The following is a 25,673-nucleotide window of genomic DNA, read 5'->3' as shown; positions in this document are numbered from 1 at the left end:
AGGCTGGTGGCAAGCGCTGTCCCTCAGGGGGCCATCTCTGGACTGGTACTTTTTAACATCTTTATCAGAGACACAGATGATGCGGTTGAGTGCACCCTCAGCAGGTTTGTGGATGACACCAAGCTGAGTGGTGCAGTTGGTACAGAAGGAAGGGATTCCATCTAAAGGGACCTGAACGAGCTCGAAAGATGGACCCATGTGATCTTAATGAGGTTCAAGGAAGCCAAGTGCAAGGTGGTGCACTTGAGTCAGGGCAATTCCAGATTTGTATACAGACTAGAACTCTCTGAGAGCAGCCCTGCCAAGAAGGACCTGGGGGTCCTGGTAGATAAGAAACTTAACATGAGCCAGCAGCGTGCACTTGTGGCACCGAAGGCCAACTGTAGCACGCAGCCAGCTCCTGGGCTGCATCAAAAGAGGGGTGCCCAACAGATCCAGGGAGGTGGTTGTCCCTCTCTACCCTCGTGAGAGCACTGCATCCAGGTCTGGGGCACCCTGAACAAAAAAGATGGGGAGAATCTTTTGGAGCAGGTCCAGAGGAGAGCCACACACATGATCAGGGGGCTGGAGCACCTCTCCTACGAAGACAGACTGGGCTTGTTCCACCTGGAGAGAGAAGGCTCCAGAGAAACCTCACTGTGGGCTTCCAGTGCCGTATGTATAGACAGGGTTGCCTCTTCTTATGTGCAGAATTCAGCACTCGCTCTTGTTAAACTTCCTGCAGTTGGTGATTGCCCAGCAATCTGATTTATCTGCATCTCTCTGTAAGGCCTCCCCGCTCTCAATGCAGTCAACAGCTCCTCCCAATAACACAACAGATCAGAGAATTCTGGAGGTCATCTAGTTCAAATTAGTGCTCAAGCAGGGCCAGTTTTAAAGATGGATCAGTGACTGACACACATCACAAAACGCAGAGAATCTGAACCCTCGTTACAACACTGGCCCAATAAGGAGGAGGAAAGGCTAAAGGCCTTTAAATGAAGCTCCAAAGAGAGAGAAATCCAGACTTTACTTCATCAACCTGGTAACTAGCATGGGCAGCAATAGTAACAAGTATCATTCCAGCTACTCAGAGAAGAATGGAAATGGCTCCAGGAAAGACAGAGTGCATAGTTCATTCAGTCCTTCAACCATTGTGCCAAGAATTGGCCTCAGCTAGAAAGGATTACGTGTTCCATAGCATATTTTTTATTTTTTATTTTTTTTAAATATTTTTATTATTTATTTTTGTTTATTTTTTTTTAAAAAAAGCCTTTTCCTACAGAATATTTTTTGATAGTTCCTGCAAGCTAAAGCATACAAAACACAAAGTTTGGAGTATTGATTCCTAGAATGCAATATCTACAAAAAAAAAATCTCAAAAGTAGACTTAAAAATAACACTTCCAGACACTTACTCAAATCAATGTATTTCTAGCGCTCAGAAGCCTTCTGAAGCAAAGTTCTCTGGAAGCTTAAAGGAACACTCAGGAAATTTCTTTACTTATTTTTAAAAGAATAATTTATATTTCTACTGCTGAATCCAAAAGCGCAACTGACATGTATCCTTGTATCCTTGCAGTGCAAGTCTGGAGCAAAATTTGCATTCCTTGTTAGAACTGAGGAATCGGAACTTAGATCACTGGTGTCAAATAACATCAAAGGACCACAGGAACAGTACTCACTTAAGAACGCTACAGAGCCCGGGTGAAACAGACGTTGGCCTGACCATTCCTTCACCACTGATGGTCCCCAGCTGGACTTGAGGGTAATAGACAGCCCGAAAGGCCAGTTTTGAAGACTGGAGTCTAGTCTTTATTACTTCTAAGGGACAAGTAAAAATGGCACCAACTGTTCCTCCACACCTGCAAAACACAATTTAAATAGAAGACAGTCAGTAAAATATAGCTGCACAGATGTAACAAGTCACAAGAGCACAGAGCATAAACAAAAAACTGAAGAACTGACTCCAATTGCTCCACACCGTGGATAAATTCACAGGAAGCAGGGCTGTTTTCCCATCAGGCAAGGGAGACTGTTCCCAAGCCTTGGGGGAGGGGAGAGAAGGCTGAGAAACACTTATGATCATTTATGATGATCCCATGTAGTGACGAGGTTGGAAGGGTGAAACACAAAAACAATACCCCACTGCAACAAAAATCCATGACTGATCATCTGCTGGTCCCATATTCAGCCAGGACCTGGAATTCTGCCTGTAAAAACTTCAAAGGCACCCATGTTTCAGAGGCTGTTGTCCTAATAGAGACATATCCTTGGATGGATTTTTCCTATGGGAAGCAGGAAGCTGGCAGATGAGAACAAGCGACTGAGGACTAAGAAACTGTATGCTGAAAACACAGCAATATAATCCTTCACCATTTCAGTAATTATGATTACAACAGCTCCCTAAAGAAGCAGCAAAGATCAAGGCTACTGTAAGTAAGATTCTCTTAAAAACAATGGCTATCAACTTTTCTGGTGTGGGGAAGCTGCAAGGATGCGAGAGAGGGTGGGAACAACAACAACAGGGGAAGCTGCTGTTCTTTAGGCCACTAAAGATGATCAGAATTCCCGTGGCCTGATAACAGAAGCACAAAAATATTACATATGTACACCGATTACAGAATCATAAAATCATTAAGGTTGGAAAAGACCATCCAGTCCAACTGCCCACCTACCACCAACACTGCCCGCTAAACCACGTCTTGGTGCCAAATCAACCCTTTCCTTACACACCTCCAGGGACGGTGACCCCCCCACCTGTCTGGGCAGCCTGTTCCAGCACATCACCATTCTTTCTGAGAAGAAATTCTTCCTAACATCCAAGCTGAGAAACTGAGTAAGAAACTAGGATGTGTCTGGGCATGGGGATGGGAAGGCAGACAAGGTGGATCAGGCTGCACTCTAAGCAGCAGCCGGACATTTTCCAAGGCAGCTTCTGAAAGGAAGCTTAAATTTCTCCAAGATAAGGTGAGTGTCAGTGAGCTGGAGCGCATCACACCCCCCTTGCTGAGCTCGCCCTATGATAACAGCTGTTGTGTTTGAAACTTGATGCTGATGAAAGAGTTACAAAACTGGTTGATGGGAAATACTGGTGACACACCTCTGAACTGAGCATGCTCCTGGAGGCCGCGGACAGGTGTGACTCCATGAACAGAGGCCACTCCAAGGGAGTTTCTCCTTGAATAGAACGGGGTCAGGGAGCGGCTGTGTTACATGCACATTTTTTTAAATATATAGAATATAAGTAAAAAAATCCCACCCTGCATAAAGTCCTCTTACTTAAAAGGTATCCAGCAAACAACCTCACCTGAAAATAAACTCAATAGGCGGCTGAAAGAATTCAAATCATGGTTTTAATAAGGGCATTTAACTTGGTTTGCCCACATTTTCCAAAGAATAGTTTCATGTGTTAAAGTTTTAACTGTTGTTATCCAGCTCTTATCACTGCCTCGCTCCATTTGTTTTTCTTGTTCTAGGGCTCTTTCAGCATCTTTCTTTAACCCATGATTTCTCTCTATAACCAGATAATACAGAAGCTGAAAACCAAGCTTCCAGCCACCAGCAATCTCTTGCTACAAACTCACCTAATTCACACTCCCGACATACAGCTCTGTTGTAAAAACACAGATTTCCAGACATATTAGAAAATAAACAAACCTGAATCAGGGCTGAGAATTTCCAGGCGCACTCTTTATACGTTAGCCAGAGTTGACTATTTTTTTTACTGTAGAGTTTCACACAATGAATTCAATGTTCCGTACTACATCGCACAAGAAAAAAGGTTCCCAAACCTCTCTTGCTACACCTCTCCCAGGAAGGCAGGCTAAGGTTGTCAGCGAGGATCCCAAGTCAGCTTCTTACTGAGACTGGGATGATATCTGAATGTTCCAGTACAGTGACGGAAAACCACCAGCATCCATTACTTCTATCACTGGTACAAAAAAGAGCTACACAAATCCTCTTGACATAGAACTAGTCCTGGCTAAAATTGCTGTTCATCACTATTGCCATACAATAAGAATCAGGGGAACAAAAGTTGGAAGTTCCCCAAGCTAGCAAACTGGCTGAATGGAAGAGTTCTAAGCTCGTTACACGAAAACAATGCATTGTGCTTCATATTATGCTACAAAAGCCTGGGGAGCCATGTTAGAGCTAGCTGCTCTCTTGCTGCAGAGGCCATGCTCATCTCAATGTAATCAGAGTGGCTCAGAAAAAGCACACTGGGCCAAGAACACAAAAGTGATCAAGACCCAACCCTCATCAGTCACCTTGGTCAAACCATTTCATAGAATCATAGAATTAGCTAGGTTGGAAAAGATCTACAAGATCATCCAGTCCAACCATCCACCTCCCACCAGTAACCCCACTAAACCATGTCTCTCAATGCTAATTGGCAGGGATTTCTCTATCACTGTTCCTCAATCATATTTGAACGTCCCTTCTGTCAAACCTGACAATTAAAAATAATTCTGAGGATGACTAAGAAGAGCACTATACCTTACTTTTATTAAACTAACATGTTTTGATTTAGGAAGACTTAAGAGTTCCATTTGTTTTGTTTCGTTTTTTTTTTTTCCAAGGGCATCTCCTACAACTGAACAGATCAACAAGGAAATATTTTCTTTGCTTATACAAGTATCTAAGTATGTTATTCCTTCAAAAACCTGTGTTTGGACTTTCCTTAGAAAACAGCAGGAGTCAACAACTTAACTCTCTTTGATGTTAATGTCAATTTGTGATTTAAGTTATTTTCCATGAGAGCTCCGGAGAGGAAGAAAAAAACCTAATGCCATCATTTGATTTGCATGTAAACAATTACTTGCTAGAGTTGCAAGAACTCTGCATGTGCATGTTTGGGAACAGAGAACTACAAAAGGATGTTAATAAAGGCACTGACATGTATTGTCTACACGTGAACTACTTCACTCAGAGAATCATTTTTAAGCACAAGGAAAATGGTAAAGATTGGCAAAAAAAATGCAGCTGTAGATATTTACTAGTTTATAAATGCATTGTCTGGTGCTTGCTCAAACACTAACAATTCTTGGCCAGAACTCTGAGGATCCCGGATTCTAAATACTGTGCATTTCAGATACAATTATCCAACGGAATAAACTGATATAAAGCAGAATAATCTGATTTAACAGCAACACATCAATGAGTTTCTCCTCTAAAGTCTTGCTTCCTCCTCTTCCCTGATTAAAGGAGTGAAAACTGAACCAAATTGAGAAAATCTTTACATTCAGAGTGACAAACCCTGTAAGAAAGTGCTTTGCCTTCATCCCTTTGAGACCACTAAGACTTGATTGTTGAACAAAGTGACAAAGTTTTTATGGAACTAGGTGTGTGGCAGCTGAAGTCGTGTCTCTTGGATCAAGAATGAGTGTTCACAGAGTCCTTATCAGGTCTCTGATTACTCTGTGTACTGAAGGAGGGCTTGGACACAAGCCTTTTGTTCTGTCAATACCACTCTGGAGCACGTCACTTCAGTTTATCCTTCCCTGTCTTTGTCAGATGCTTCTCATGTTGCTCACATGCTTCAGCCCAGATCTGGGAGAAACAGAAAGGCCAGAATGGTTCCTCCAGCAAAACCTTTCATGTTCCCAGAGCTCAGACCTTTAAATCCAAGGAGGAGGCATTCTGAGAGCTCCTCTTGCAGATCCACACTGCCACTCTCCACACTACATACATCCAATATATAAATGTATACAATTAACACTCAAATAATCACCATACTCAAGAATAACAGCAAGTCTGAGTGAGTTCTATGAAAATAATTTGATTTCTTTAACTGCTAATTCACCTACCAGCACTACAACACTGTGTTTTCTATCCTCATTTACAAACATCAGAACAATACTTTTACAGTAACACTTCATAAATTCAGAACACTGAAATTCCATTTGCCTTTTCTGACCTACCAGCTGCTCAGGCTAGAGTGACATCTTGCCATAACATTTTTCAGCCTCTCTGGCATGTTCCCTCCTGCATCAGCTGTCTTCTTTGCTTCACGGCTCACTTCTTGAATTTCATCCTTTTAGTTTGATAATCCAGTTAATTTATGCAGACTTGAATATTTAAGTACTTCGGGGAATTTATATGCAATCCCCCAGTACTCAACACAGTGAATTAGTACCTGCATCATCAGTTTTAACAGATCAGAGTTAATGTTGTCAGCATGGCATTTAAGAAAAAAAAAGCATTATCTAATGGAGCAATTCTCAGAATGTCAATAGGATGCATGAATTACATCCCAGATATAAATACACAGCAGACAGTTCAACCAGGGACTTTGATGTATTGGACATCTTGTTCAGATGAGCTGACTTTCCTCCCCATGGGAATTTGTTTCCATCATATCCTGGTGTTGCTCTGTTCCCTGAAAGATGGCCGAGTAACATGCTGTGCATAAAAGAAACACTTTGTATTCCTAGGGTGTTCCAAATACCTTCTCTGGCAAGGAAAAAGAACAACCAGCCTCCCTTGGCTACGTAAACAGCCCTAAACCCTGAAAGATTCAACTGTGAATACGCAGCCAAATACATTTGACTTGGGAAGATGGAGGTGTTGCCATGAATGCAGCTTTAAGCCTTAATCCTGATTAGGATGAGGTTTTTAATGAGACACCAGCGCAGAACTACAGTTCCAGAGATGGCAAGCAGTGTTCACCACGCTAGCCTCTTGCTAGAAGCCCAACAATCTCTAAACACGCCTTTAGTCAAAAGGCAGAAACCTGCCCAGAAACAAAACACCGGGGTTCACTGTCTTTGACAAGTCACATGGTAAGCATATAACCAGAGGCTCCCAGCCCTGCTCTGCATGCATCACACACACACACATCTCTTCAGGGTGAGACTCCCAACAATGCATCAGCTTGGGCCTGTCGCAAACTGCCAGAAAAACGGTATTTGTACTTCAGGCTACAAATACTTCCTCTGGATACACGATTAGCCAGGCATATATTACCTCTGGAACAGTAAAACACATCTCTGAGTTGTCATGTCCAAACAGAGGAATTAAGAAAAGCACGTTTCATATCCTCGAGCCAAGGGCGAAGTGTTCACGGAGATATAGAGTGTGCTGTACATTAAGAGTTGCAGAAAAATTATTTACTTCCATAAAAAGAAAACATTCTCCATAAAAGCCATGCCAAGAATGTTAATCTCAAATTTCAATTTTAACTTTTCTCTTGCTGCCAGCTTTCTATTTTTACAAAGTCCACCCCCAATACACCAATGACTTGCATTTGAAATAAACTCTCAGCACCCACTAGCACAACTGATACAGATGATGCCAAGTAACTTAATTAAGAGCAGGGATTAATTCATTTGGTGCTGCTGACTGGGCCCCTCTGATGGATGCAGGACTCTGTGGCACTACCAGCACAAAGCACTGCAGTACCAGTGCATCGGCTTTCTTTGAATGCAAACTGAGATGAGCAGTTTTCCCCATGATTTTCTTTGTGATCGGGATTTCATTCTGTTTTTCTGACATGTGCCACATGGCCTAGCGTGAAATGCACAGCAAATACAGCAAAGCAGGTTGCATATTTGATATTCAGTATTGCATCATCAAGAGTGTAAACAACGTGAGGTGCTGCATTCCCAGAAGCCATAGGAGAGTCATCTTCAAAACAATACAGACTGTTCTTCATAGTTTTGAGATATTAAGCATTCACAGCACCTCCAGCAAATAAAGCTGTCACCAAGTGTGCATATGACTGCAAGCACTTACAGTGTTCCTCAGGCTGATACACCGTTACTGAATCACATCAAGCAGATGAGAACCTAAAACTAGATATGGGGCTGAAAGACAGCAAATCTCATTACCAGCTTAAGGGCTATCCTGGACTGCAGGCAGCATAACACAAACAAATGCTTCAGGTGAAGGCTGCTTCTCTCCATTCTACAAATGGAAACATTGTCTCCCAAATGGTTTGTCAGCATTAGCAAATTGCTCAGCATCCTTCCCAAAGTACGCTTCCAGCTCCTTTCCAGGTGGCTCAAGGAAGCTTTGCTTGGTGTCTCAGGTTGCCTTTCACAGCAATAGCTGTGCAATAGCAAAGGAGTTACAGTTTCCCTAGAGTCAGTAGAAAACCCATTGCTGAGGTTCAAGACTAGACATCACTCAGTACCTACCCAAAATAAATCACGGTAAGGAGTTCGTTCAGTCTTTGCTCTGCGTGTTCTATAAAAGGCACTGCAGCCTCTAATGATCACTTCTTGCAAATCCCTGTAGCAAAGAGTATTATTACAGCTGGGAAGACAAAATGGAGTCACCTCTGCTGAAGCCTGAGCCAAAGTTTTCCCAAAACAAAAATAAGCAAGAACTCCACTGACTTGAAAGCAGCTTGCATTTGTTGTGCAACATAAGCATCATTCTATTTGTTGCTTCTGAAATCTTTCCTGCCCTCAGAGCCTTCTTCCCATCAATATCCCAAGACCTTTTGGTTTGCTGTTGTCACTGTAAATCTTAAAAAGAACAAACAAACAAGAGGAAGTCAATGACTCTCTTTCTGCCCGTAAATAAGTTGACTTGCCTTTTTTGTGCACACATAAGGATATTGTATTGCATTCCCTTGAGAACACACCACCCCATACTCATTTTTGCAGGAAGCTATTGTAATACTACCAATAAATCTATAACAAAATTATTTAAGTGAATAAGCTTCTCTTGCTTCATCTGCAAAAAAGTATTTTACCATGGGACAAAGCTCAGCACCTTGCACAACTTATAATGCAGTCTGAGCTTCCAACACTTTACAGGAGGGGATAATTTTATCCAAGGTCCTGGTTCTGCATGTTCTGTATTGTGAGACACTGCATCACAGTACAACCCATTTATTGTAATAGCATTCTAAGACACGATGTGCAAACATAAAAGTACTGGAAAGACTGAGGAAGGACCTTGACAGATACTATTGCTCAAAGAGTAACGCAACTATTCAAGAACTCTGAAGCTGAATACCTCGGGTGACAGTTTGAAGCTGACATTCAGTTTGTTCTCCCATCCAGTGAGCCCTAAGAAGTCCGTGTTTCTTACTCGAACAGCAGAGGTAATAGCATTAGTAAATATATGCACACAATCAGAACATGTAAGTGCAGGGCTTTGAACAGGGATCCACACTGGAATCAGCTGCTGGGATAGCAGGTGGGCACACAACACGTTATACACACGTACCCTTACCTGCAGAGGACAAACACCTTAGCATTAGCTGGCGCACAAGAAGAAAAACTACATCTGCCATCTCATTGTCCATTCTGTAACATCACAGTCAGACAAATGACAGTGCATTTTTCTGTGCCTCCTTAAATAAGAACATGTTCAGAACAAGAATCAGCTTCAACAATAAACGCGTAAAGGCTCATATGCCCTAAAAGACCATCTCTCTCCTCCATGCTATACTCTCAGAACTGTTTTAAAAATGAATCGATCTTATTGCAAATAGGAGGCCAGGATGATATTCACTGTTGTGCCTCTATTCTTTCCACCCACTCTCCATCAAAACCAGCTTGGACCTAAAGATTTTCTAGTTATAGTGCAGAAAATGTTTATTAAGATCCTTAGAGAAAGCAGAGATTGTTACACACTGACTAAGGAAGATGTTGAACATTCAGTGCTAACTTAGAACACCATCGAGTTCACAATTCCAATTTATTTGCTGTGCGAGGAGTTACATGACGACACCTAGAGTTCTGGAGAGGCACTGTTGCTATCCTAACTGGCTGCATGTGTACATCCAGGTCCAGTTTCTGGGGCAGGCTCCAGGCACTAGTCTAATGCTAGCAGAGAGTGGAAAAACAACAGGGAGAGAGTACTAACAACAATGCATCTGTTTAAGTCAGCAGAAGAAAGGCCGTGTGTCTGAAAAATTTGGCTTTGTTGGCTTTAATACTTATGTTAAATGAACGTATTGCTTCACAGCCAACCTCCTCTTTCTGTTTTAGCAACAGAAGAAGCAATGTCTGCTATTAAGCAGATTAACAATAGATTTCATGTGGGCTTCTGAACTTTGTCAGCTGGCAAGCACTACAGATATCCCACTGCTTAGTTAGCTTAAATCATTAAAAAAACAAAAATCTGACACAGACAGACCTAGCACATGCCTAATAGGTGGCTGGGTGGGATTTTCTTGCTGGATTTTTGATATATGTATTTTTTAACTTACACATTATAATGATTTTATGGGACTACAGCTAAAATTACTGTGACAGGCTGGGCTGTTTTTTTTGCGTTTTCATCCCAGGCTCTCAATGCAACAAAAATAAATTCACAATCCCTTGAAAGAGCTAAAACAAAGGAAAAAAAAAAAAAAAAGCACCAGCCCAGCACGCCATGTCCTTGATGCAGAAGCACCAGGGCCTCCCCTCCCTCTTACATTCGTTCTCATTTGTGGTATAACCCCACAGGTGAGGGAGCTACCGGGCACAGCCCGCGCCCCGGCCGCTCTCACTCACCGCCTCCTTCCGAGAGAACGCGGCCCATCCCTCGCACCGCCCGCTGCCGGCCCGGCAGGGCAGCGCTGAGCCCAGGGCCGCACCGAGCGCAGCCGGACGCCGCAGCCGAGCGAGATTTTGAATTAAAAGCAGCCGATCGCCGCGGCGCAGCGACCGCGCGCCTTCAGAGCGCACCGGGAGCGTGGAGCGGAGCCGGCCTCCGTTCTTACAACCACCGGGCTCCCCTCGAAGCGCCGCGCCGCGCGGCCAGCCGTCCGCACTCACCCCCCGGCGAAGAGATGCAGCAGCGTGTTCTCCTGCGGGCCGCCCGCCATGCCGCCTCAGGCTCCGGCTGCCCGGCCGGCCGCCGCCAGCAGAGGCCGGGTCGCGGCGCGCGCACGTGACGCCGGCGGGAGGCGCTCAACGCGTCACACGAGCGCGCGCGACGCGCCAGGCGGGAAAGCCCTCCTCCCGGCCGCCGTTGGCCTCGCAGCGCCCCCGGGCCGCTCTCGCGCGCACAGCTGTGGCGAGCTGCGGCCCGCGCGCCTGAGGGCTGGTGTGCGCTGCGGCAGACCCCAGGGCTCCGTGCAACGTCCAGCTCTCCTTTATGCAAATAGGTCTTCTGGTTTTACCGTTACGTGGGAACACAGGAAACACCTCAGCTATTTCGCTCATCCAACAACAGAAGCCCCCAAAACTCCAGCTGCCATGTTCGAAAGCTGCAGCTTTGCCCCAGCCCTTGGCGCACCTGGATCTGATCCAGGGCTATTTCTGAGGGTGGCTTGGCGGTGATCCTTAACAGGATTTAGATTTAAGGGACACATGACAGGAGGCTTTTTCAGTTTTCGTTCCCTGCAGTCAGAGGAAGAACTTTGGCCCGGTGCAATGATTTATGCCCCTCTATAGGAGCCATCAATTTATGCGCTGTGGGTGAATTTCACAGCCAGGACATTTAGGAATGTCTGGCTTTTTACACTAACGCTAAAATCCTGGGGAAAAGATTAAAATCTACAAAAAGACCCTAAGTCTGCACATTTTCCATATACACAAATGTTCTATTATCCGTGACAACGAGCTGAACACACAGCCTAACTTGAATTCAGACCCAGACATGAACTTCACGCCTCCCGCATGGCACAAGCCGAACTTCCAGCCCTAGCGCTGCGCGATGCAGGAGTTCCAAGTCTGCGTGTGCACGTCCTCAGCGCCTAGGCTTTCCTACTTGGAGGAAAAAACAGCTTAAAACCAAGAGATGAAGCAGAACCTGGGTCCATGCTGAGGGCAGTGCTTCTGGGGAGGATCCTCAGCCTCCAAAAACATTCCTTCTAGACCTCTGAGTCTTTCTGAGGTGACGGTAACGAACACCAAGGTGCTGTGAAGAACATCTACCTCAGACATCTTGTGTGGTGGCTGATGGGTCATGGCTTACTGAAACAGTCTAGTGGGCTGACAACAGAGTGTGCTGAGAATCAGGAACGAACACAGCATTAAGCATCTGAAGCCAAGTCATTGCTCGGGATATCTGGCCCCCGCACAGCCTGGAATCCCAGGGATCCCAAGCTGTCATCAAGGTTCTACAAAGTTACTCTTTGTAATAATGTAGAAGGTAGACCAGGGGTCCAGACAGTGACACGGATTTGCTAGTTTTAAGTATTTCAAGGAAGCTATGCCTGTCAAATGGTAAGTGAAGAGCTTTCTTTAAAGTATAATCCCAACAGATCATGCAAATTAATCTAAGAATAGAAAAATCTGGAGAGGAGATGATTCAGAAGAGAGCTGGCAACCTTTGCAGGGTTATCAGGAGGCAGATAACTCTATTAACATCCCTCTTTAGTTTGCTGGAGGTATTCATTCAGCCTCCACGTGATATCTGGAGGTCCACGTAGTCTGAAGTGCCTGATAAAACCACTGACCTTATCACAATGACAGAAGCATGCAGGTAGGCGTAAGCATCGAGAGAACGCATCTAAGGCATCTGAAAACATCAGTGCAACCAGAAGTGGCTCTATGTACTTGCAAGTGGTGCACATTCACATGCAAATAGCTAAGGAGTCACACAGGCACGCATATATACACAGTGAAAGCTGGGCACTATTTTCTTTACATAGACCCATAAATATCAAAGGCACAACTGTGGGAGCACTGGCCTTTCATATTCACGCACACAGAGCACTCACACATACATACACATAGATGGACACAACTTGGCCAACCATTTCCACACATGTCCAGCCAGGAAAAGCTCCCCCCACATCAAAACCAGTTTTAAGCCACAGCTTTCTGCTCCCAGTCCCACAGAAACAAAGCAGCCCTTCTCACGGAGCGCATATGTGCACAAACACCCATCTGTGGAGAGCTGTGAGGTGGCGGGAGGTTATTTCCAAACCACCAGCAAACTTGGGAAAACAACTCCTAGATCAAATGGGCTGGTTAAACCTGAGCAGGTTTACAGAAACAGGAAGCCAGACCTGAGGGACAGAAGAAAATCTATTTGACGTAGGGGGCAAAGAGGAAAAAGAAGAGGGAAATCAGTGTTTGTGAACAGTGAACGCGGTGTAGGAAAGGTCTGGTCAGCTGTTTTACAGGCACAGAGAAGTGGGGAAAGCTGATCCTGCAAAATGTGCGCGTGCGATGGGTCTCCTTTCCCTCAGCTTGTTTTCTTCTGTTGCTATTTCTTTCCTCTTTCCCTGCCCTTATGCTGTGCATACCATGCAAATGTCACTTGGTAACTGGGCAGTGGGCTCGTCTGTGAGGCAAAGGGCCAAACAAGTGCAGGAGCAGCTGCCAGACTGGAGGGAAGAGCCAGAGCTTTGTCTTGGGCGGCAGCCCACACAGGGAGGTGTGAGGGAGGCGTAGGCTCAAGACAGCCACTCATGGAACAGCTTCCCAGAAAACTGCCTGGACAAGGACTTCTAGCAGGGCTGCCTGTGCCCTGAGACCTGGGGAAGGATATGTCCAGAGCTGAGCTGTTTTTAAACACAGCCATTTCGAGTCGGTTCACTGACTGGCGTGGTGGGGTTACGTATGCAGGAGGCAGATCAGGTTGTACCTCCTAACATTAAAGCTGTAGGGACATATTTCCATTTCCTTTGTTTCTGTGTGAGCTAGGCTAAGGTAGGACAGACAAAGGTCAGCAAACTTTATACTGTTTATAGCCTTTGGTCCAAAGTATGCTCTGCATCCTATGGCTTCCTACAAATGTTAAGAGAATCAGCTATAGAAAATATCCTTAAGGGCAGCCAGCAGCACAGCATCTCCCTGTCCGCCTTCTGCGTGAGGTTTATCAGGCCCAGAAAGACTTCTTTAAATATTCAGCTCTTACATGCAGCAGACTTTGAGGTTTGGTACTTGAGCTCTCGCAATTCATGTGGAAGCAATTTAAGGGATGTCTGACTCCTGCAGCCCACAGGAGCAGCAGAACTGAATGTGAGTTGGTTAGCCTAGGTTAACATTGCTGCTAGGTTAACACTTTCTGCTTAGTTCTCTATTTATTGTAGAGTATGATACCACATATTTCAAGTTTATCCCCACTAAGAATCATTAGGAATATATTACCAAATATTGAGTTTTTATGACAGTAAAGCAGTTACAAGCAAGACTATTTATGGACAGCACTGGCTCTGAAGAATACTAACTAAATGCAAGGACTCTGTAGTAACGGAGAATTGCAGATTATCCCAAGTTGGAAGGGACTCACATAGATCATCAAGTTCAGCTTCTGGTTCCACAGAGGACAACCTAAAAATTAATCCCTACATCTAAGAGCATTGTCCAAATGCTTCTTGAGCTCCGTCAGCTTGAGACTGTGACCACTGCCCTGGGGAGCCTGTTCCATGCCTGACCACGCTCTGGTAAAGAACCTTTTCCTAACACCCAGCCTCACCCTCCCTTGATGCAGCTCCATGCTGTTCTCTTGGGTCCTGTTGCTGTCACCAGAGAGCAGAGATCAGCACCTCCTCTCTAATGTCATACTGGTTGGATCCAGCATTTTGATTAAAACTGTGTACTTTCACGTGATGGCAGGTCTGCAGTAGAGGCATTTTTAATAGTGCAGATATATTCACAGAGCCCCCACTTGAAGTACCATTTAGGAGCACTTTTTTTTTCCAGGAAACCATTATCAGCTTCTGAAAATGACATAAATTAAGGTGGTAAAGTATTCTTTCATCACCAAATCCGAGTTTAGCAGGGCCTTTGCTAGCTTAAGAGGGCAGCAGCTTATCCTATTGCATGGTATTCCACTAGGTGACAAATTATCATAATGAAATTTACTGTTTACCCTATTTACCATTGTCAGCAGCAAAGTGGAAGAAGAGACTAATCGAATTGTGTTGTCAAGCTCAATCAGGAATTTGTTACACACAGTTCCAGCTAGGTGCCTCGACCTAGCAACTTGAATTTGCACGAGAAGCCTGTTTGCCTGGAGAACACTGCCACCCAACATAACAGCTGCTGTACTGAGCATGGTTAAAGGCTCCAAACATTTTTGTCACATGTTTCTGCACTGGCTAGAAACGTTCCTGGAGAACTGTTAATTCACGTTTATACTGGTGGGCCAGAGGAGATTGTAAAAATTTCCTGGAGAAATATATAAGCTAAATTTGCACATCATTCCTTAGCCTGAGATGCCTGTCTGCCTTCTAGACTAAAGAATACTTGTAGCTGTGTTTTCCTCTACCTCTCATTCCCCAGCAGAGAGCACTATAAGACCAATGTTAGAAGCAAAACCGCCTTAGGGCAGAGAGGCATTAGGCACACAAGGCTGATCTTTACCAGATCCTGTGCATTTTTCTCTGCCTGCAACTTGTTTTGCCTGTATTTGATTATCATCCTCCCTGGACACTTTGAAGATACCCTGTCCTGTGGCTCCTGTTCCTGTCCATGAAACACATCTCAAAGGAGAGATGATTTCTAAAAAGCATAGGTGGCAATAACTTTTTCTGAAGCTCAGGAAAACAAAGCCATCAACGCTATTTGAGCACCTCACTGGTTTGAGCTGGACAGCAAAAATATTACCTGCTTTTTGGCTGTCATCACCTTTACTCTCATTTTCCTTTTCCATGTGGAATGAAGAGGTATGTTGGCTTGTATCTGCTTGCCTCAAGTGAGTGGGCTGGCTTTCCTTCCTTGTCATCATTTTCCAGAATAGCTCTGAAAACAGGAGAAATATTTACTTGCTATGTGCATGTCATCCAATCTCTCACACCGTTTCACATGCCACTGCGATACTGTTAGAAGGTCAACCTCTTTCTTGGTTCAGCCATCTGCTGAATTTGAGCTCCTGGCACACTAAGAGGTGCCTGCTCTTCCATCACACAGAGCTCTTCACCTATGGGAGCTGAAATAAAGAGCACTTCAGAGTGCAGGTATTCAATCCAGGAGCTGCGACTACATGCAGGGAAACCAAGGAGGAAGACCGGTTTTGTGGTTACGCTATGACTGTATCAAAGCAGCAGGAGAGTGGGCCAGATCTGGGAAAGCGCTGTGCTCCAGACACTGTTTTTATAGCATGTAGAATATTTCTAGGGAATTTCATGATGATAACTGTGCACAGAAGCACTGTGGCCTCAGCAAATCAGACACCACAGGAGCCACATCAGGGTAAGTTCCTGAAGTACTCTTTTGCCAGTACAGCACGAACCCAACCAGGAAAGGGTTGAGCTGGCTGTTCACGGGACTTGTTTTGTCTGGTGGCTTCCTACAAACTGGAGCAAGGACTCACCAACTTGTTCCACATCATTAGCAGCTGGCAGCTTCCCAACCATTACCAGCCTAGTCTGGATTCCACCCAACAGCTTTGAGATGAAAGATACCGCAGCACCACTGCACTCACTGTTTTAGGTTTTAATCCAGCTCCCACTGAAGTCAGTTACTCTTTTTCCACTGACTGCAGCTGGAGCTGGGTCAGACATTTCTGTAACAGTTTTGTCTCAAGTCCTCAGCCTGCTGAAACGCTGCTAAAATAGTCCAACACAACAGATAGGTGCCTGCAATTTAGCTATTTTCTGGCACTCAGTTTAAAACCAGCAACACAGATGAGCAAGATCACAAGGAATTATGTTTCTTCCCTGAAGATACTAAGTGTCTGAACTTAAAGCGGTCAGAGCACCTGGTGAAAGGAATCTGGAAGGGTGCAGTAAGTGGGTGTCTATCAGGAGGCGGATACACATCTGAAGCTCTGTTCTCTTGTCCAAAGTGCAGCCCTGCCAAGAGTGCCATCAAAGAAATACCTCTGGTGGTGATGAAGACAGCAGCAGCACCCAGCTGCCCTAGGAATGGCTGAGGTCATTGCTCACACTTTGAGGGGTGCTTTGGGAGAAGCGTATGTCTAAAAGAGTATCCACGTCCAGGGGTGTAGGAGCATGCAGGGCATGGACTGTTATAAACACACTAAGGAGACATTTCACCTGGCTATTCATTCTGTCAGCAAAACTGTGTCAAGAGTCTTTTGAGCGATTTAATTAACACCCTAAAGGCCCCAAGTGCACACAAACAATTTGAATTCCTTCTACCTGCTGTATCGTGCAATGAGTGATTGTTGACTCTTGTTTTACATGGGGAAAGGTAGAACACAAAGGCAGCGAGCACAAAATGAGCAAGCAGGGATGAGGCCAGGCCACAGACTGGCTTGCCCAAAGGTCGGCAGTTGTCTGTCATAACATGTATGTCTCCCAGTCAGCGGTTCTCAGACGCTACAGAGAAGCCTGGGCTGCTGCAAGACTTGGCTGCTGCTCCTAAACATCTTGTCATTGCTAAGACAGACTTAGTTCCACTTTCAGGACCCCGAGGACAGACAGACTTCAAGCAGCTGCTACCATTTTAAATGCTCTCATGCAACCACTGCAGGGCTGACCCAACACCAGGAGCGACAGACTGTCAGCACAGGAACAAGAAGACATTCAAGAGAATGAGAAACTGGGTAAAATTAAAAATGACAAAAGAAAACCATTTTTTTCCACACTAACATGGAACTAGATTTAGGAGCTTGTGGGAAGAGGATGCCACCGAAGCCAAGAATTTACAGTCTTTTGTTTTCTCTCTCTGGAAGAACAGGAGGTTTAATTGGTCGCAGTGAGTGACTGAGGGCATTCTTAGAGGCCTCTGAGGAATACCAGGAGACCACGAGGGCCTTTTCCCAAGATCGAGCTTTACAGAAATGAAGAGGGTGAGCAGAGTTCTTCCACCCATGGTGGTTCAGTGCAAACTTAACCAACAGAGCCAAATAAAGGCAGAAAGAATCCTGAATTCTGGGGAAATGACATGGGGAGCAAAGGAAAAGAGGAACATCATCTCTCTCCAAGAGCCCGCTTCCCTTCATCCCCATAGCCAGTTTCTCTGCAGGCAAGACTAGGCCTAATAGGAAACATATGGGAGGACAGCCTGTGATCCAGGGCTCCAGGACAAGCAGCTGAACCACTGAGGAGCTACCTGGACTCCGTTCAGCAGTGAGCTCAGCAATCAAACATCTCATGAATGGGGAGTGGGCTGGGTGGGAGAATTAAAAGGTACAGGGCTCTAATTCAGTGATTCCCACCCTCCCAGGGCAACATGCCAATCTGAGAGGAACTTTCCAGCTCCAGAACAGTGAAGTGTGAGAGTCACTAACCATGCACAGCATCTTCCAGGCAACATCTCTCCCTTAACCTCCCTACTCAAATTAAATTGTTTAAAATGGACTCATATTAAGCCATCGAGGTTCCAGTGTCCTAGTCCAGTCACTTCGCAAGCTCTGAAGTCTTAAGGTGCTTCCATGGAGTCAATCTGCAAGCAACGGACCAACAGCAAAACCAAATGCCCTTGAACTTTCACGGAACTGAGGACCGAGTTTATAGGGTAAAGCTCAACCCCTCTATGGAATTTGCTGGTGGCAGATTCTCCTGCCTCCCTGAGGACAGTGACTACCTTCAGACAAACCCTTCATCATGCTTTCCACTCTATCTTTTTTTCAACTCTTTCCTTCTCTTTGGATTTTCTCCTTTTTGTCCAACCCAAGTACAAAGCAACTGTTATCAAACCTGGCACTCTGCAACTAAATTAAATCCAGCTAAATATGTGACTTAATAGGCCGTACTATCATGGTGATAGACTGCATCACCTATATGCTCTCTCCATTCTCTAAGTGGAATTACAGCAGACACAAGGTGGGGAAATTTTCCAATATGACAGTGATCTAAATATCCTTTTTTTTTCTGTGTTTGTGCTTCTCTGCAATTTAACTAACAAAATATTCATAAGAATGCAATAAAATATGCTTCATCTCAACAATACCTCTCACATCCCAGAATTTGCACATCATCACTTGATTGAATCTTTCCCTTAGAAATAAAAAGGTTTGAGAGGAAAAAAAATAATATAAGTAAGGGTGGAATGCACAGAGGAGATGACCTCAGTTACCAAACACTCCGCTGTTTTATTAGCTAACATCAGCAAAGTGCCTAGCAAAATGGCTGCCCATCCCATCAGATTTATTACCTTCCACATATGCTTTTTTATTATCATTAGCTTAGCTTTAAATGATCCTTTCCAACCTTTCCTGTCTCTTGATTTTTGCTGTCTTCGCTCCAGAATTAAGCAACAAATTTGCAAACAAGCATTTTCCATGCCTTACCGTACAAGGTTCCTTGAGTAATTCCAGGACTCCCTCTTTTACCTCCTCCTTGGACTAATAGCCCAGGATTAGGATTAAGTTTTATAGAAATGAGAGCAATAATTGCTACGATTCAAACATATGTTTTCCTGCATTTTTTTTATTATTCAGTGGATGAAGGTTTTATTTAAATATGCTCTGTAATGTAACAATCTGGATACAAGAGCAATGAGCCAATACAGACCTTAGGGTATAGCAATAAATCCTACAAAGATTGGGTGTCCTATTGTTATAGCTTTATCAGCCTTGCCTCTTTTCCCATAAATTTGACACTGTTGATCACCAGATCCTTCCAGAAATCCCCCTTCTAACTCCAGAATAAGCTGCAATGCCCTGAAATATCTCAGGATTTCTCCTGAGACCAAATCCAAGACGGATGTACAGGTCAATGAATTTTCAAAGCTCAGTCCTTTCCCCTTTTCCTGATGCTGAACGGATCCATTGGTGTCACTGCTGTAATGAGCTACCTCAGTCACATCACATCCACATAGTGATATTTGCACAGGCACTGACTATGGGACCCTTTGTGAGATGGGACTCTGCTCATCATCAGTCAGAGGTTGCACTGTTGTGTGTGGTGCATGCAAGACTTTGGAGCTTTTGGTATTTAATGATGTACACCATTATTATAACTCCACACTTCTGCACGGACAGTAGAAGAGCTGGTGAGCCATCACAGACTGAAGTGCTCACAGCACAGAGACATCACCTGGCTCCATATCTCCTTGCCAAAAAGCCACAATAAATGACATGGCAAAGGAAGGGGTGGGCTGCCATGGACCACAGGGGTTCTGTAAGCAGATTTATGCTGTGGCTGCAGACAGCCTGGATCAAGCCTCTCTCCTGCATGTGGTTAAGAAAAAAGCAAGGGAAGGAGAGAGGAAATGAACACAATAGAGAACTTGAAGTAAAAGCATTTTATATCATCTCCTATAAAACAACCCATAAATCCCTGCCCTCCTGCTCCACCCCTCACATGTTTTTCATTTTACTGGCTGGCTGAAGAGCAGAGAAGTATAGGGTACAAAGCACATATTCTTGGTGGGAGAGGCTCCCCACTTCTCTAGACACTTCCCACTTATACCTTGTCCCTATGCCTACAGCACGGCATTCTCTTCTGGTGAGTAATCAAAACATAGAGGAATCCAACATCTCTCTGCCATCTGCATTTCTCTAATTCCTCTCACTTAGGGACCTCTGTCCCTCTATCAGCATCCTCAGATGCCTTTGCTCAGCACAGGTGAAAGGCCCTTGGGCAGAAGAGCTGGAACTTCCTAACCCCACCAGAGCGAACCCCCTGGTAACTGGAGCACTGAGGCAGCAGCAAGGTCCCCAGGCATTCAGATTTGCCCGTACTGCGATGGCATGGAGAAGCACTACAGAAGCTGCCTACAGAACAAGGAGGGGCTTAATTGGGATCTTCCACAAACCACTCCTCTGCTCAGTGGGCTCACAGCTCTTTGCAGACGTTCACTCCCTGGTTGATGCAGCTGTCACTGAGGTTTTCTGCAGAGCAACAGAACATTTACTTCTGTCCTGAAACTGATTTATTTAAGTAGCTTTTCTGAATAGTAAGTCTCTAATGCCTCAACAGAACCTGACCGCTCAAAGCTCTGCATATATGCTATTCAATACTTTTAGAACGTTTTACAAACAAGGATGCTAATGCTTCAATTCCAGCATTTCCAGCTATTATAGTTTTTCCATTAGAAAGAAACCCTCTGAGATGTGCAGCTCAAGAATCCCACTTTCCTTAGAGGCCCAATGCAATCCAACACACTCAAGGAGCTCCAATTCTGTCATTGCAAGTGCAGAGCCTTTAAGGGAAGCTTTCCTTCCTATCAACAGAAGACACAGGCAGCAACTAACTACCAAGATCAGCTAGGCTTCATTCCTCTCTTCCAACCTCCACCCCAAGCACTCCTCATTAGAAACAATGACCGAGTGTAATTCCAGGAGTCATCTGAACAGAGAGGAGTGAAAACACCTGCCTAACTTACACAGAAACACTCATGGGTTTTTTTTGTTGTTGTTGGTTTTTTTTTTTTAATATGTGCTAGGACAAGCCCAGAAGATCTTGTTCAGAGTCAGAGATCTGGGGTCGGTTTATCCCAGTGTCCTCTGCCTCATGGGGTGGAGAGTCACACCAGCTGATACTCTTCTTCTTCAACCTGCTGGTGAGACAGACCATCAGCCTTGGGCTGTGTCAGACTCCAGTTCCAGCCCTTCTGGGAGGAGAGCTGGATTTTGTTACCATGGCAGTTTGGCATGCAGCAGACCTGGTCTTGACACAATGTCTGTAGGAGCCACTCAGGCAAATACAGTAAAAGGCTGGGTGTAGGTGGAGGGAATTAACTTTAGCATCTCACTGTACAATGGATTTTGCATTTTCCACTTCTCTCGGTGCTGCTGGGTGTCATTCCGGCTTTGGCATGGCTATCCAGACCAAACCATCTGTCCACTGCACTGTGTAAGCTGCCATCCTAACACCCAGCTTTTGTTGGCCTAGCAAGTAATAACCTGCTGGTGTTTCCCCTCAGAACCACTTACACATTTGCTAATTTTAGACCTTGCCATAAATGGATTCTGCACATGGACCTGCTGGCAAACTGCAGAGTTCTCTAGCCTCTTCTTGGAACTCATGCCTGTCACCTCCAGATGTGGTCCTTCAGCCCACACTGTTTTCTAACACGCTGGCCAAGTCAATCCATAACGGAAATGCTGCATGGGCTCTATCTGTCACCACAGCTGTGATAACTTTTCTTCTGACCCTCAGGTTGCCAACGCAGTTTTAATCTTACGGTGCTGAGTACCCGTTGGGTGCCCAGCCCACAATGTACACGGTTCACAGCCTAAGGGGATTAATTATATAAAAGGAGGATAATTATTCCTGTACTATAGATGGGAAGAGATGTGTGGGTGGAGCTGGCAAGCGGCTGAGTGTGCAGAGTCAGCCAGTGTCTGATCTTAGGGCATGTCGGCTGTTGTGAGAACACACCCGTTGGCAAAACGTTACTCCGTAGCAAATGCCATTATTTGATATAGTTCATACTTCTTTGCTGTCTCTGGCTGGAACCATGACAAAAGGCAAAGGATGAGAAGGAGTTAACAGGGAAGGGGCAGCAGCATAAGTGGGTTTTAAAAAAGAAATTAGTCGCTGTATTCAAGGCAAATGGCAGCCTGCTGATATATCCCACCCAAAGGGGACTGAAAGAAAGTGACATCATGCTGCTTGTCAAAAACAATCCAATCCCTTCCATGACTACCTAATGCTACATCTCCATCTGTCTGGAAGCCAGTCCCCATTTCACCACGGCCAGCTTTACCATAGAGAAAGAACAGTCCTGGTAATTTTAATACTATATATTATACTATTTACCATGGCCAAATCATTTTCCAGTAAATCTAGGAGCAGCAAGCAAACACAAAGTCCTGTGCTGTAGCATGCCTGTGATACAGAAAGGCTGGATGCTTAGGAACAAGTTTATGCAATGCTATACACATTGAAGAAGAACTTAATTCATCATGATAATGCTCTTGTGCCTTAAGACCTAGTCAGGGACCCGGATCCCCAGCGTGCTGTACAACCAGACATACCAGATGATATCTGCCTCAGATTTGCTGTTTGGCTTGCATCTAGCACCTTCAGCTAACACAGTTCAGACAGGCAGGGAAAACTGCAGCAGTGGTCCCAGCAGTACCTGTTGTATCCTGTGCGTCTGATGGACTGTGCACTCACTCACCACAATTATCACCTGGGCAGGAAGGGCAGAGCTGCAGGAAATTTCTGTCTCTCTTTACGAGGAGCACGGGCATGGAAGATAAGGAAGAGAGGCTGCCACTCCTCCACGCTGCTGCTCTTTTCTCCCTCCCATTTCTCCAGCATCTAAAAATCCAAGGTCAGCCTTTTGCTTCCCCTTCGAGTGAAACTTTTGCCACTGAAAATACAAACGCAAGCCATGATAGAGCCATGCTTGGCAGTACCAATGCTACTCCCATGCAGAAGGTTGTACTCTGTTCCTAGCTACCAGCATTCATACCTACATACCCAAACACAGCACTGAACCAATATGGGATACTTGCAACCTACCCCAGTGCTTTCCATTTCTTTCGCTGTTAGTTTCAAGGATGAAGTCAAAAATTAACCTGTCACTGACTAAAGTTCTGCAAAGCTTTTGGGTGCAAGGGACTCAGATTGCAGCTCAGAGACTGGAAGCAGGGTGCTCAGAGGCTCTGCTGCCTCCAGAATACTTGGGAAACTCCGTGTGCAAAGCTTTACTCTTGTATGTATTTTGTGGAGCCATCCAGAACCTGGTAAAAGCCACAGGCAATACAGAGAAGTGGCAGTCAGGAGCAGGTGGCTGAGTGTGATGCTGCAGAAGGCCATCTGAAAGGACCAGGACACCATGGTGCCTCTGCCTGGGTGTAGGCTTGTCAAGAGCTCTGAGCACAGGTTGAAACTCAGCCAATTTGGCTTGTACAAGTAGGTTTTCACTGAGGATTTTATGGGGCTCCCTGGGACAATGGGCAGTGGCAGCCCCCTCTCCCCTGCCTCATCGCCCCGACGTTAAGTTATTTTACAATTATTATTTGAAGTCAATGTTTAGCTGTTGCCCAGGTAACAGCTCAAACATGCCTCACCTCATGGCCTCCCTGCAGCTTCACGTGGCTGCTGGAGAGCTGGGAAGCAGACTTAGTGCCAGGCGCAGAGGAAATGAGCTCTGCAGCCTCCCCAGGACATCCCAAAATATTGGAGAGCTTGGAGGAGAAACATTCCCAGCCAGATTCCTGGGCAGGCACCTCATTCAGCTCACAGCGCCTGACACAAAACCCACAGCACACCCCACACCCTTCGGTTTCTCCAAACACATACTAGTCCATGAGGCAAACCCATTCCAGCTCTCAGCACTCCCCTACCTGCAAAGGCAGCCTCCTTGATGGATCCTTTAGAAAGTACGTGTCATTTGACATGCACCAGCCAAATATAATTCTGCAGTACATACACTAACCTTCAGAGCAACAGCTTGAATTGAGATGGATGAACTCAAATACACAGCCTTCCAGCCCATGCAAGGGGTTAAAGAAGCTGGAATAAAAGCTGTAGGAGGCACTCAGCAATCCTCTGCTGCTAACACAGACAGCTCACACACCGGAGCCAGAAGCATCAGAACATATTCTGCATAAACCAGGCAGCATCAAGCCTGGTGTCCCTGCTACGGCCTTCATACCAAATGTGCTCAGCTTCCAAGTCAAAACAGTTCTTGCAGTGTCACAGGCTCAACCTGCTATCGGAAAAGGAAATTAAAACATTTGCATGTTGCTTTGTATACCATGAGCGAAATGAGGGTGAATGGGATTTGAAGGGATGGGGCCTTGCAGGGATTTCTGTCTGAATGCACAAGGAAAGTCAGATTACAAGCAGTAGCATGCAGGGGACTCTTAGGTGCTGTGCCCCTGGTGTTGGTGGTCATTGATGGAATAGGGGGCTGGAAACAAGACAAACAGGAAAACCATAGCCATTTTAGCAGTATCAATTCCTCCATGCCCATAAATATACAGTCATTTTTTATTTGTTTTCTGTAACCTCTACTCAGTGCAGTAGTTGCACTGTAGCTCACATTTTAACTGGTGTCTCCAAACAGAGGTGCTTCCTCCCTATGTGTGTTGTTGCAGTTCAGTTCTGTGCTGGCTGTGCCCTGCCAGCACACCAAATAACTTTTCTTTCTTCTTCTACTCCTCCTTCCCTGCACCCCACATCAGTAAGTGAGGGATCAGCCCCTGAGTAACTCAAAACATTTCTCCCTGGCATCCTACAGACAAGGCAAGGCTGCAGGATAGCCACATAAGATCAAGATTTGCCACCCAGCCACAGTGAGACCTGCATCATTACGTGTGGTAACACTTCCGCAACAGATCACATCTGATACGTGCCACATCTCACACCTTCTGTGTATCAAAACCTCCTCTCAGCTATTTTGAAGAGAAGTACACAGGAATCCAAGGTGAGGCCTTTTGCACCGAATGGATGGAAATCTTTCCCCACCAGAAATGATTACTGCTTGGATGCTTGTTCCCAGTCAGGCACTGGCAAAGTACTCCCCGAGAATTCTTCAAGTTTTAAATACCGTGAGATGATGGTGGGGTTCCAAAATACATCTTCTTTAAACTGTTACTCAATTTCTTTTACCGTCCCCCTGCTGGGATTCTTGCTATGAGGGAATGTTCAACTCCATGAATGGGAATTACTGAAGAGCTGAGTGATATTTGCCAGTACAACGGCAACCAAGTTTGTTCAGATTTTTCTTTGCTTTTTAAGACTAATCTCAGAGTAGTCCTGCAAGCTCTGTGGGCATATGCACAGTGGGGGAAGAAAAGTACGAGTATTTGCTGCAATTTTCCATGAAAGGGGATATTTCTCATGCATGTTTTTGTCTTTCCTTCCTCCCCCCAGAAGCAAGAGAAGCAATTTTTGCAGCTCAACAACACAAAAGGAGCTGGAAAAGTTGTCAGAAAACTCAATTGCTGGTGCTGAAAAGTGAATTAAATTTTGCACAATCTTCTCTATGCATCATGTCAGGGACAGAATCTGCTCCTATTTCCTACAGATGG

At 45.1% G+C, this 25,673-nt stretch overlaps 1 protein-coding gene across 3 annotated transcripts in view; it reads right to left on the bottom strand.

Annotated features, from left to right (window-relative positions):
* SLC25A33 (solute carrier family 25 member 33) overlaps nucleotides 1-25,673 on the bottom strand; it is a 53,885-nt gene that overhangs the window by 8,788 nt on the left and 19,424 nt on the right. The window contains exons 4-5 of one of the 3 annotated variants that reach the window (XM_021417706.1): nucleotides 15,434-15,568; nucleotides 1,664-1,843 (exon numbers count right to left, since the gene is read on the bottom strand). In XM_021417706.1, coding sequence (XP_021273381.1) covers nucleotides 1,664-1,710 — 47 coding nt within the window. In that variant the 5' untranslated portion in view covers nucleotides 1,711-1,843; nucleotides 15,434-15,568. Of the gene's footprint in view, nucleotides 1-1,663; nucleotides 1,844-10,438; nucleotides 10,569-10,702; nucleotides 10,836-15,433; nucleotides 15,569-25,673 lie in introns of those variants that run through there. The other 2 variants (XM_021417705.1, XM_021417707.1) reach the window with 2 other exon arrangements.

Source organism: Numida meleagris, chromosome 20, assembly GCF_002078875.1.
Source record: "Numida meleagris isolate 19003 breed g44 Domestic line chromosome 20, NumMel1.0, whole genome shotgun sequence".
NCBI classification, from domain to species: Eukaryota; Metazoa; Chordata; class Aves; order Galliformes; family Numididae; genus Numida; species Numida meleagris.
The sequence above is the reverse complement of the archived record's forward strand: the minus strand, read 5'-3'. Positions and strand labels throughout refer to the sequence as shown.